Source organism: Sitophilus oryzae, unplaced genomic scaffold (genome assembly GCF_002938485.1).
Source record: "Sitophilus oryzae breed Bouriz unplaced genomic scaffold, Soryzae_2.0 scaffold_1181_pilon_pilon, whole genome shotgun sequence".
NCBI lineage: Eukaryota > Metazoa > Arthropoda > Insecta > Coleoptera > Curculionidae > Sitophilus > Sitophilus oryzae.
The window spans coordinates 1,243,057-1,257,136 of record NW_022145817.1 but is presented as its reverse complement, the minus strand read 5'-3'; the positions used below and the strand labels follow the sequence as shown (position 1 = coordinate 1,257,136).

The window sequence follows — 14,080 nt, the reverse complement described above, 5'->3', positions numbered from 1 at the left end:
TTCGATAAAAGAAACATATTTCCTAAACCATTTTTCAAATAAGTCCAAAGTAACCTAGATATTTTACATTGAAAATTTCCAGAAAAAAAATGATTTTCGGTTAAATTTCGAGAACCACTCGATCTTTTCTGGGTTTTCCTTCTTGTAAATTTAATCTGCTATCTATGTTGCCATATTATGAAGATATTCTGTTTTTTAACTAAAAATTTAAAACATTTTTCAAGAACTCCAAATTTTCAAAAAATTCCTTTCGCGAAAAAACCCTAATAGGTGTATTTTTTGAGTGGAAATATACTACTCCTAAAATATTTGCACCACGTAAAAAATTAGACGACGCGTCCCATCAATTAATAATGCGACAAAGTTGCAAGTAGCCAATGAAATGAGTGGGCGGAGTATTTTTCGGTGACATACTCATCAAGTCTACGTGGACTCTATCTATGCCGCTTCTATTTAGGTAGCGATTTATAAAATAAATTGCTGTTTATTTAAATGATTTTGTCCGTATTCCTTTCATAGACACAGATCCAGTAGACGTACTTTACTACTACTACTGGTATTACTCGCTGACGAGTATTTGACACGCATCAGGAGATGGTTACGCAACGCGTTTTCTTTCATGAGCTTTCCTGTGACTTAAAAGCGCGATACGGGATGTTATCTCTCTTCCGCACTCCGGACACTCAAAAATCACATTACTTCGTAGCCTCTTTGCTTTTTGGTTGTCGTTGTTAACTGAGTTTATAATTCTTCTCCATTGTGTACTGTTCTGTGCTGCTTCCTACCACTAATTCTGCATACTTATCTCCTTTAAGTTTTCGTGGAAAATATCCTTGTACCTTTTGAGTTGTCCACCCGGTTTCCTCTGACCGTCTACAAGCTCCTTGCATTCTGCATACGTGACCCGCCCATCTTAAGCGGGCCTTAATAACGGCTTCAGCGCTCTCGTTGAGACATGGTGGTACCATTTGATTCTTAACAGTTGTTTAAGGTGTCTCTGTTGCAAGTTATTTAATGCGTTCATATGCTGGCGGTACGGCACCCAGGTTTCGTTCCCATATAACATGATGGGGATTATTATTGCTCGGTACACTGCAAGTATCGTTTTGGTGCTCAAGTAAAGTCTGGTCTTTTAATTTCCAGAATGCTCTTGATGGGCTGCTAATTGTGTACTGAATTTCAGAATCGATATTGGCCTTTTCCGACTTTAGCTAACTGTTAACTTTAGGTTATAGAACATTTCCAGTTTAACATTAGATTATCTTAAGTTAGTTTTACTGCTAGTTCTAATAATTGGGCTTTCCTTTTAATTATTATTATTTCGCAGACCCCGTTACCTATAAAGAAATCAAATTCGAGTCGGTTCAGTTCCCGGTACCGTAGCGAACTCCCACCGAAAACAGCGGTACTAAAAACAGCAACATCGAAGCCGTACTACGTTCCCACTATACCGACACCTGCCTATACTCCCACGGTGCCGACTATTAAGCCATCTATCGTACAGGTAAGTAATCAACGTAGTTTTAGTAAATAAAATTCTTTTTTTTTTGGTGGATGTTCAAACAAACATTTTTAAACATGAAAATGTACCAGATTGCTTTATAAAAATAGCTGAATAAATAATATACAAGGTGGTATGAATGGTAATCGGGGAACTTTGCAAACCATTCATATACTACAGTAAAACATAGAGAAAAAGTTTGTATAAATATATTATGTCCTAAAATGCTTCGTTTCGAAGATACAGGGTGTAAAAACTTCATTTTTGTTTTGTTTTTTCCAAATTCTGTCTGAATTAACGTCGATATTTGGATGAAAATTCATGTCTGAATGGTTTCTACATTATAAATTCGATTTCGATGTTAGTAGGTATGACTCCTACTCGTAGGGGGCACCACTTATGTGTTTCTTAACTGTTTTGTAGCTAATAACCACCCATACATAATTTTCATCCAAATCCATGGTATCAGAAGTAAATTGGGAAATTCCGAAATAAAAATGGAACTTCTACACCTTGTATCTGCGAAATAAAACATTTAAAAATATACATACATTTATAAGAACTGTTTACTTGTTATTATTTACAGAATATGTTGTCGAAGTTTCCCGATTTCGCACCACCCTGTATTATATAATGATCGTATAAATATACTGTCCAGAATTTTTTAATTCGCTTTGTGGTAGTACGCCTGTATAAGCTAAATGTACCATTTTTAGTAAGCTACTGCACATTTTTTTTGTTAATAAGTGATTATTAAGAAGTAGTACTTTGAAAACTTTTAGTATGATGCTGATAATAATTATTACATACTAACATTTTAAGGGAAGGGGGCACTCAACTCTCACAGAATTCAGATTGAAAAATATCAATCACAGTTTAATTCAAAAGTATTATGACCAAGCATAAAGATGCTTGGCCAAAAGATGCTTGGCCAAAAGTGGCCGATGACAGAAAAATTATTCTTCTAAAAGGTTAATATTAACAACATTTATTAATTCATATTTTAGCCTACACTTTACACTTGAACATTATGATATTTCATACACAATAAACTAATCATAGTACGGAGCTATCAACAATGATTGAAATAGTTGGAAATGCCGTGTTAGAGGATTTTATTACTAGTGGCTGTTAGGTACTTGTGTAATGCTTACACAAATTGTGGATCAAGACTTTTTCTTTCAGATTTTTATTAACCAGGAAGTAACAAAGGAAGATGGAACAATATGATAAGCTCCTATAAATGTATTATTTGCTTTATAAATTTATAAAATATGTAGAACTTACAACAACTTATTAATTTCAGTTTTAAAATACCGAGTGTCCCAGAAATAAATGCCAGTATTTTAAAGGGTGGTAGATCTGGCCAAAAGAAACATATTTTCCCTTTACCATTTTTAAAATAAATTGATAATAACCGAATTATTTAACTTTGAAAATTTAAAAAATAATGGCAACATTAGGTATGAGAGCCGCCGGCAGCAAACAATAACCAGGTCTAAATACCAAGCAATTACAAGAATCTGAGCTTGTTCCACGCCCAATATTGACACATCGACTAGAAATATTTAAAAACGACTTTGAAAATTCAGATTAAAAGTAAAAAACTTACCTAACATTAGAAAACGGGTGTCTGATAGATAGCAGATACATATAATTAGAGGTTAGGTTGCAGGTTAGATATGGCGCCCAGGAGGTGGCACGTGGGGACGGGTAACACGCATATTCTCCAGTGATCTGTTTTTGAGGCCAAAATTCGATCTGCCGCCATGCTTTGGTGACAAGATTTCTGATCGAATTTTCATGTTTTTTGTGACTACTCTTTTGTTTTAAATTTATAAACTGTGTTGTTTAGTATGATGAGATGTTCAACGTATGGCTGCAAAAGCTGAAGCGACAAAAAAGTAGCTGGAATTACATTTCACAGGTAAAAATCGATACACAATTTTGTAAAATGTTTTTAATATGTCCTGTGCCACATTCAAAGCAAACTATTTTTATTATTTCCAAGTAGTATTTTCAATATCCTATATTATAATTAATCCATATATTTTTTTCCTTTTCTTGGGTATGAGGTTTTTTTTTATTAATTGAAAATGGAAACTTCCATCTTCAATTTCAATTCAACTTTCAATTTTCCTTTTTCAATTAATAAAAAAAACCTCATACCCAAGAAAAGGAAAAAAAAATATATGGATATAATTCTAAAGGTTTAAGAAAAAGAAAAAAAAAACTATTATAATTAATGTTTGAAACTATAAATAATGCTACTCAGACTGGATTTCTCCAGTGGCGTAGGGAATTATAATCAGAGAAATACAATTTGTGCAATAAACATTTTTTATATATTTTACATGTAAAAAAGATGTATAAAGTATTGTTTAAGTTATTTCTGGGATATAACTATACTACCAGTTAAAATACTTGCACTTATTTCTGGGAAACCCTGTGTATAGTAAGTAATATTGGTAGTAATATTGCATACCTCACTTACAGTACGTCTGCTGGATCTGTGTCTATGAAAGGAATGCGTAAAAAAAACATTTAAATAAACAGCAATATATTTTATACGTCAACTTGACGACTTCGTCACCGCAAATCGCTCAGCCCACTCATTTTATTGGCTACTTGCAAATTTGTCGAATATTTATTGATTGGACGCGTCGTCTAATTTTTTACGAAAAACATCGAGAGAATATCGTTTCCCCTCTCACGGATACCCCGTAGCTACAGAACGAACAGACGCACAGTATTCAATAATGAAATTGGAAAACCTTCAGATTAAATTCATTTATTTCTCTTCTCGTTTTCATATTATTATAGAAAACGAATTTAAATATAGTCAAAAAATTAATCATGTTATTTAATTTTTAGTTTGTTTTGACCCTAGTGATAACAGACGATAAAAATTCCAATTTCTTAAATATATTGCCAACCAAACGAGCAAAGTCTATTTCAGTCATTGTTGATCATTCCATAGATATTTGTATTCGATGATCTTTCTTCTGGTTAAATATGAGAAATATTCTATTTTATGTGTGATAAAATGGTACGCCTTTTTTATGCAAGTAATAAATTTGTACTAACAAGGCAATTATTGTCTTTTGTCAAGGACTACGTGGTTTGGTCGGATCACAGACCCTTTGACTACACCTGGTATTATCTAAAATGAAGACACTGAGATTTACATCATGAATGCTTTTCATCACTTTAGTTTTATTTATTTTTATTTTATTAACACACCTTTTTGTATATTTAGTAATTTTAGTTTGTCCATACCAGATTCTCTAACGCTTAAATTATTATTAATACCATTATTTTATATAGAAATTTAACATTTTCATTAAAATCTATTTTTTATTTGTATAAAATAAAGACTTTTTAACAGTAGAACTCAATTATTTCAAAATAAAATAAAAATTAGAGATAATATATCGATGGTCTTATGCAATACCGCCACAACTCAAAAAAATGCTTTTTTAAGATTTCTGGTGCATCATATTTGGACTTCAGTCTACTTTAATATGCAAGAAAGGCACTTTTTTATTATATTCATTTCTTGCATATTAAAGTAGGCTATATTCGAGTCTACCATTTTAGTCTGCTTTAATATGCAAAAACGCCACTTTTTGAGGTTAAACTTCTTTACTCGCGTTGGAAATAATAATTCAAGGCCGTGACACAAAAGCAAAACGATCCCGTTTTCAAATCGCTTAGCGCAATAAAGACGCTAAGCGCGTTAGATGATAATATCCAAATCGGTAGTTAAGTACGCGCTAAGCGAAAACTAATGTCATATACGCTGATCGTCTAAAAGCGCTTAGCGTTTTCTAAGTTACAGAATTCGGGCCCTGTGCCATACGCGTCTAATAAAATCACAAAAAACTTGATACTGTACCAACCTCCAACCTTGTTACCAGACCAATGAATAAAAACGTTACGCTTTCAAAGCGGTGAGCGTAAGTATTCGATCAGCGAAACGCAAGGCAGTCGATTTTGGTATTCTCGTTGCCATGCGAATCGTGTTCTGGATACGCGTTGAGCACATATTGGCAACATCACAATTTCTAAGTAACTAATAGTCAAAAGTTGATAACTGACGGATGTAACAATGAAAAATGTCAATGTTACTTGAATTTCATAACCCATTATCATTGCCTGGAAACTTATATGGTGAAATTTTGATAAAATAATTTAGTACACACCAAAAACACGGTATGTCGCTAGTGGTAGGAAAAATCATTTTTAGAGGTTGCTAGTTTATTTGGTTGCCTGTGATATGCATATACAGGGTGTTTCCTAATTAATCTAAAAAATATAAAATCGTTAGAAAACGAATTAAGGCGCGCTCTTAATAAGTATATTTATTTTTTTCTCGACAACCGTTTGATGAACAAGAAAAACGCAAAAGATCAATTTTGTTGAAAAAGGATGGCCAGTCAAGAAAAAAATATATTTTCTTTAAAAAAGCAGTGGTGTACCATTTATGTTAAGCAAAAAAATCTATTTTTTTTTAATTTTTAACACCCTGTAGATCAGAAAGGAAGTACTTTAGACCCAATGGTTATATAAAAATTGTTTTAAGAACACATGAGGAATCACACCATAATTTTTTAGACTAATTCGAAAACACCCTGTATATTGTCAACTTGACAATGATGGCTGATAAATCAAAAAATACCTTTTCAGTGAAAAAAGGCTGATTTTTGCAGGAAAAATTTTGATTTTTATTGAATTTGGGCCTGCGTTTGCAAATACTCGTTTGTTTTTTAATTTTCTATCTATCTAAATTTTAAATATCATAGTCAGAAATAGTTTTATTATTTATTAACTGTAAAAATGGTGTTTTCTTGTTATGTTGCATCTTGCAAAGAAACTAACAAAACTGCAAAAATGTACGTGTTTCCAAAAGACGGTATGTATTCGTTGTTTGATTTTTTTTCGTTCGCTTTAAAATCTATAAATCTCGGTCTATTCATTAGACAGCCAGCCGACTTACGATCATTTACATGAAACTCTGTAAAATAAATAAAAAATAAATTGTAAAATATATATATTCTTATGTTATATTAAAATTACTCTGATATACTAATATATCAGTGTGACTTTAAAAATAAATCCTTTGAATTCAAATATAAACATAAAAAATATTTACAGCAGAAAAGGCGAAGGCGCTGGGTTAAACGTAGTCTCCACTAAAAACACGGAGGGGCGCTTTGACCCAAAATTTTACTATTAAGTTTCATATCTATCTTAATAGTAGATTATTTTCTTTTATCTATGCCCATTATTGAGTTATATGAAGCTATTTTTCTATGGATATGTCATTATTCTTATACGAGGGAGTTGTTGAAGACTCTTCTCAGCATTTTCGATGTTTTGAACAATATTTACAGCTGCCAAGTCGTAAATTATCAATTACTTAAGGATGATTCACGGTACACCGGACCGTACTCGAGCCGGATACGTTCCGTAAAGTAGACACCGAGCCACGTCCGGGCCTTCAATATATGCAACACCGAGTGGACAACGGGGATCATGTCCGTGCCGATTATATTCTAGAAAACAGTGTTGCCGCAGTGCTATATTTGTACCAAATTTGATACTTTTAATTCTATTTGGTACAGTGGTACTACATTTTCAAATCCAGGATGATTCGGTACAATAATTATTTCCCACGCGCACCGAAAATGAATAGATATTTAATAATTATCGTTGTTGATATTGCATTAAACGCGCTTACCGATACCATTCGGAGACAATCCGCATTAATTAACGACGTATTATACACGTTGTAATGTCTATAGGGTTGCCTATAATAAATAACCCGAAGAAAAAACTTAAAAATTTGCTGTTTCTAACATGCTTCTATATTTGCGTTTTTTTTAATAAAATTTAAGTTTTCCAAGTATCGTGTGTACTATTAGAATTACTTACATTTCTTCAACCTATACATACTTATAATTGGGTTTTCTGAATTTCTATTTCATGTTTTTCGTCTCGATTTGTGTCTTTCCCAGGAAGTTTTTTTATGTAGAAATTTATGAAGAAATTCACAACGACCAAACCGGTTAAAGTCATTTGCAGATGTATTTTGTTGTGCTTTAAAAAATTGTACCAAAGTGGTACATTTTTAGTTTATAATGTGGTACGCGCTAAAAGTTGGGTGCGGCAACACTGCTAGAAAACAGTCGCTATAGGCCCGTAGACGAACGAAGTATTTAGCCGTGGCGGCTCATTTATGTTTGCCGCAATGGGGCCGGACCGTAGCGGATCCGAGGAAAAATGTACACCGACATTTCTGGGACGGGGCACGGACGCGTTCCGGCGAAGCTCGGACCGTGCTCGGCTTAGCATGAATGTATAAGTATAAATAACATTTGACAATGTTTGGCCGTGCCTTCAGCGTCGCACGGCTCCGGCCCGTCACAGTGTACCGTGAATCATCCTTTATTGAGGAATTTATAGAAGAAGTAATAATTTTCACTAAAGAGCAAGATAACGCACAAAATCACAATTTTTTCGATTTTCACTGACAGTTCGACAAGCAAAACGATCCTTTAAGGCAACCGTTTTCAAAGCGTTCAGAGCAATCAGTAAAGACGCTAAACGCGTCAGACGAGAATACCGAAATCGTTAAGTAAGTGCGCGCTCAGCGAAAATTAACGTCATATACATACGCTGAGCGTCTAAAAGCGCTTAGCGTTTTCAAAGTTACAGAATACGGGCCCTGGTTGTGTACTAGGAGGTAAATTTTCATCCATATTTTCATCGATAGGTTTGTAGCTTCTGAATAACGGTCTAGGTAAACTATCTAGCCATTTGCCAGCTTAAAATTAGAATTTGGAGTTAGTAACTCGCATTTTCATTGGGGGACACTGTCATATTATTTATTTCAATCCGATGATCAACGAGAATACTCGTATAATTTAATAAAATTACTGTAAATCACTATAAATAATGAATTATTGGTAAATGAGCTGTAATTTCGGTATTATTAATCCGGTTTATGATGGAGATAAACAATTGTGATTGATTAAAATTTTATTTTAAGATGAAACTTTTGTTAACAACATTCTGAGAATTCGAATAATGAATTGAATAATGACAAGACAAGTGACATTTAGAGTAACAATTTTGATTGTGCAAAAGAAATACATATTCTATGAGTTTACTGGTTGCATAACGATTAAAATTAATTTAAAAATAAATCCCCAACACGAACAATGAACAAAATATTTAAACAAAAACAGACCACACAAAACAAATTGTTGGTTAGTAGTAGTCAGAGTAGAGAATTATCGTTTTCTGATAAAAATTACACAAATATTGTAAAATTATAAAGCTAGAATAGTATACGGTTTTATATTAACTCTATTTTTTTGAAGTTTATTCTTAAAAAAAATCAATTCTTAGCTGTTAGTAAGAAGTTTCACTTCAAATATGCACACAGTAAACACACAATTTTTTATTTTCAAACCCAATCAGGTTTGGGTTTGGAAATAAAAAGTGCTGTTCTTGCTTATTAAAGTAGGCTAAATTCCAAATATGGTGCACCAGAAATCCCCAAAAAGCATTTTTTTAGTTGTGCCGCGTCACATGAGACTATCGATATGTTTACACTATAATTACTAATTAGCTGTACTTTTAGATATACTTATAGCATTAAATCATACACATGTAAAGGTCCAAAACCTAACATAAAACATACTCACTCACATATTTTCTTTCTCTTCATCTAATATTTATATATTTCATTCAAAATCTTTAGATACTTTTGACATTAGGCACTAACTCTACACAGGGGTTTTCATTTGTTTAACAAAGGGTGGGTTTTGGATTTATTTATGAATGTGCACTGGTCAAGGCCATATTATATATTTTTGGATTGGTTTTGGTATTTTTGGTATATGTTACGATGTCGTTATATGGATTTATGTCTAAATACGATTTATCACTAACTCATTGACTTTGCCATAAACATACGAATCGTAAAACTTAATTTTAGTTGATCAAATTATAAATTTGGTTTATTAAAAATATTAACATACATTAAAAACTTATATTTAGTATCACGCCGAGATGAAGTCTGTAGTCATGCTGATTTATTCACTTATTCAAAGACAATTCTTCATATTTAGTCTAAACCAGGGCTTCTGAACTTACAGTCAACATATTTTTATCATTTAGTAATAAAATAGCTTACTTCGTGTTTCTTTTATTACCGATTCTGAACCGTCCTAGAACTGTGATGTGATACGCATGCCCAGAACACATGCGCCATAGAGTTCTAGAACGCTTCAAAATCGGTAATATCAAAAACCCGAACAAAGCCGACATAGGCTTGGTGCATTCTCCACCGGTGCTGCCACCATCGGAGAATATCGTAAACAACTGATATACATGGGTTTAAATAGCGAGTATTCGAGAAATTTATTATATAATTCCTCTAAAATGTGTTAGGATGTATAATTTGTGAAAATTCTAAAAATAAAAATAGAAAAGTAAATATTTTGATATCTTCAGAATGTCTTACTTGTATTACAATTTATTCTGCCAGTTAAAAAAACTTTTTGGGACTGGGTCATAATTGGGGCTATTTCGACTATAATGAATTTTTAAAGGTAAATAATTATAATTTTAGAAGATGTTTGTAAAACATTTAATCACTAGTTGATTAATAAAGATATGTATTTTATCTTCTCATAGTATAAGCCTATTTATTTTTTTGATTATGTAATGAGCACATTGTTTACTCACTTGTTTCGTCGAACTGCTTGAATCCATTTTTGCTTTTGATCAAATCAACGCTCTAATTACACTCTCCTTTACGGGTTAACATGTTTTCGTCAATTTTAATAAAATTTGAAGTTGTCACAATGCAACATGACTCCTAGTTCCGGTTCTTTTTCGCTTATTTTTCACTACCCGAAAAATATTTCATAGTTTCAATAACTGCACTATTAAAATCTAAAATACTTAAATATTATGACAAGGCCACGATTTTAATATTATTTCAATGCGATCAACATAAACGGTAACGAGACCTGCGTGAAATTCTTTATACTCGGCACTTCTAATTTTTGCCGTTGGAGCGCTGACGTCAGAATTTTTAAAATGAACTGAAATGCATCAAGCCTATGGAGTGCCAGATATTATTTTAAATTCTTATCAAATAACAATTAACCATATAAAATTAACCACCATATAAAACATACTTTTTTAAACTTCCTGAGGCTGTAAAATGTACCTGGAGAGAAACCCTGGTCTAGAAATCATCAAGATCGCAGATCATCCGTTATTTTACTTTATCCATATAAACAAACTTGAAATACTAACCCGTAATTTTATTATTATTCAAGGTGTATTATTTTATTTTATAAAATCCGTTTTATTTAATAAAGTTATTGAAAAAAGGGTTTATATTTTTCTTTTGTTGTTGTGTAAATATTGCACAATCTAACTTTAGCACCTTATTGCACTGGGGTTATGAAAAAGCATCTTATTCTAACGGTTAATATATTTGATTAATATATAGGTTAGAATAACTTAGGAATAGAGGTGTATGTGTATAGACTCTAGAATAATGATCTACCACATAGGTAGGTCTGTTATTATTAGAATTAAAAAACTTTTCATTTTATTAAATATTCATTTGAGTTTACTATTATTTAATTTAAATAAATCTTGTCGTTGGTAAACACCGATTGAGGTAAATAATTTATAAACTATTTCTTAAAAATTTATACAACAAATAAAAACATTTTTACATCTTACTACCAATCCTTTCAAGTTGTCAGAGATTACTAAAATTATAATATTGAGCAAATGAATATTTGATGATTAGATTTAAATGCGACAATTTCAAGTATTTATCTATAGTGTGTACACATGTGCCATTTTTTATAAGTTATCTTTATTGAATTTAACAATAAACCAAACCGGGTATTTTTATCGCTTTAAATTTACTAATAACCTGCTCAACTTCTTCCTCTTACCCTTTCCTTTATTTATCTATTAACAACAATATGTTTTAGTATTATTTATTAGGACAGGGTGCACTAATATCAGAATAATTTCAATGTTTGAAAAACCGTTCCAAAAAAATTATGTTTTACACTTTACACATCTCCCCCCTCCATCAAAACCAAACTGAAAGAAAATATTTATCCGGTTTTTACCCCTTATTGTTAGATTCGATAGAGGAACCTAAATTGTTGATCGATATATAAACGCTGATGGCCTTTTTGATCAATCGTTTCAGGACGAAGACGGATATGTAGTAGAGACGGACAAAGATTTAGGCGTGGAAGTGATCAGTTTCGATGACCCTATTAATAGCATACCCTCAGCAGATTTGGTCAACGGAGAATACTTGGCAACGGATAAAAATCTGAGACTTTCCTCCACGGTAACTACCTACAACTTGTGACAACACGACAAAAATTGATAATTATTTTAATCATTTCCTTGCTTTCTAATATAATTACTTAAAAGTCTTAATTTTAGATTATTGATATTCTACAATTAATGTCCTATTGTTTGTTTTAGAAGCTTTCTGTTGACTTTATAAACGTTTTGTTCAAAATTAACTGATTTTCTTTTCTTCTTCGAAGGTTAAAGATGGCACTACTGAAAAGCCGGTGTCTATAATCGAGAGGATAATAAATTCGATAACATCGATATCGACTACGGCCCTTCCAAACATCACAACCACCAACTTATCTACCACCACAGAAGCCACTGAGAATTCGGCCATCTTGAAACTGGCCCCTAAAAAAGCCACTACCAAAGACAAAACTAAACCTGACGACAGTACTAACGAGACTTCCGAGACTATAACCAGCGAAAAACCGACGACGATAATCGAGAAAATTCTTACTTCTTTGTCGGCCATCCAAACCAACGAAGTAGGTACATCGGACCTTAACACCGTAAGCAGTTCCTCTACTACTCCACTGTCCACTGTAACTAAATATTCAGCAAAATATAGAGATAGTTCTGTAGGTACCACGTCGCTTCCTGCACCTTCACCCTTAAGCACTCCTACTGGCCAGCTGAATGGCCTGGAGGAAATAAATGAGAACCAAGTTATCGAGAAAAAGACCATCGGAAAATTGCTAGATATTCTAAATGGTCTTGTTTCTACCCAATCTCCAGACGATCCCCAAAAATTAGTTGTAGTCACGCCGAAGATTCCTCCCATTACTACCATAAACAGCTTTGTTTCCACAACTATTTCGCCACAGGAACCTTTAGAAGCAATCTCTATAAATGATATTAATTCTAAAGGACCTTTTGATGTATCTACTCCTTCTGCTTCAACGGAAACTACTCTAAGCACACTTTCTACCGATGTAAATACAGATCCTTCTTTTTCGGCTACTAGTATAGTTAATGTAAATATGCCTACTATGTCTAGTATGGATACAAAAACTCCCTCTGAAAGTACAACAGCCTCTAGCACTGAAACTATCACCCAACCAGATTCAATAACCAATACCATGGCTAGTTCAGGCCCAACAACACAATCTACCGTTCAGTCACAAGACACAACAACACAAAACATTGTAGATACCACACCGGTCGATATGCTTGCCACTACACTTCAAACACAACCGACAACTCCCAGCGGTGGTTCAACTACATCAAACTTCTACACGGTTTTCTCCACTCTACCAACAGTTACGAACTTTGAAGTGAGTCCAGGAAGTGTTTCTATATTTTCAGCTAACGATCTTTCTAATTATATAACATCTGACGATAACTTATTTAACACAGTAACTATTAGTAGTAGACCGAATGGGTTTGATAACAATGTGTTAACATCTACAATTACTACTCAAAGTCCTAGTGAAACTACTGGCACTGAATCGACCACTGCGGTTGGAGTGTCATCTTCAACTGAATCTACAACTCTTATGGATTCTACTACTATAAAAGAAACCACAAGTATTAGTGGTTCAACTCCAGTTGATTCTGCATCTAGTAGTACAGAATCGAGTACAGTTATGACAACTGGAATGATGGATATGAGCACTACTGTGCCGAGTGCTACTACTGTAGTTCCTACTACAATGATGAGCGATTTAACTACAGTATTAAGTAGTACTGAATCTAATACTTCAACGATGTCTTCTAACAGTTCTAATACTAGTACTAATGTCTTATCGTCATCTAACAGGTCCGGTAAACTTTTATCGACTGATTTAGGAAATTCAATTAACAATAGAATCGATGTGTCCACCCCGTCCGCACCAATGCCCTCCACTCCGGACTATTTTATTTTTGCGATTCTTAACAACAATACCATCTTACGTAAACGACCCCCAACCATACCTAATAAAGAAGTGCCATTCGTCATAGTAGGGCTTTATCCCAACAACACCGTCGTGAAGAAGTTCCCAAACGGAACTGAGATTCCTATGGAACAAATCATAAAGGTTAGAGGTTTTGATACCAGGCCTGATCCCCCGCCATTGATCGAAATAACCAGTAACCAAGTAACAGACACCACCAATGGAACCACCACCCCGGACAATAATATAGCCACGGTATTCATTTCACCCCTTGTGTTGT

The 14,080-nt window shown here is 33.3% G+C and overlaps 1 protein-coding gene across 1 annotated transcript in view; it reads left to right on the top strand.

Annotated features, from left to right (window-relative positions):
* LOC115891408 (mucin-17-like) overlaps positions 1-14,080 on the top strand; it is a 100,981-nt gene that overhangs the window by 22,051 nt on the left and 64,850 nt on the right. The window contains exons 6-8 of the mRNA XM_030911852.1: positions 1,328-1,504; positions 11,766-11,912; positions 12,118-14,055. Coding sequence (XP_030767712.1) covers positions 1,328-1,504; positions 11,766-11,912; positions 12,118-14,055 — 2,262 coding nt within the window. The remainder of the gene's footprint in view (positions 1-1,327; positions 1,505-11,765; positions 11,913-12,117; positions 14,056-14,080) is intronic.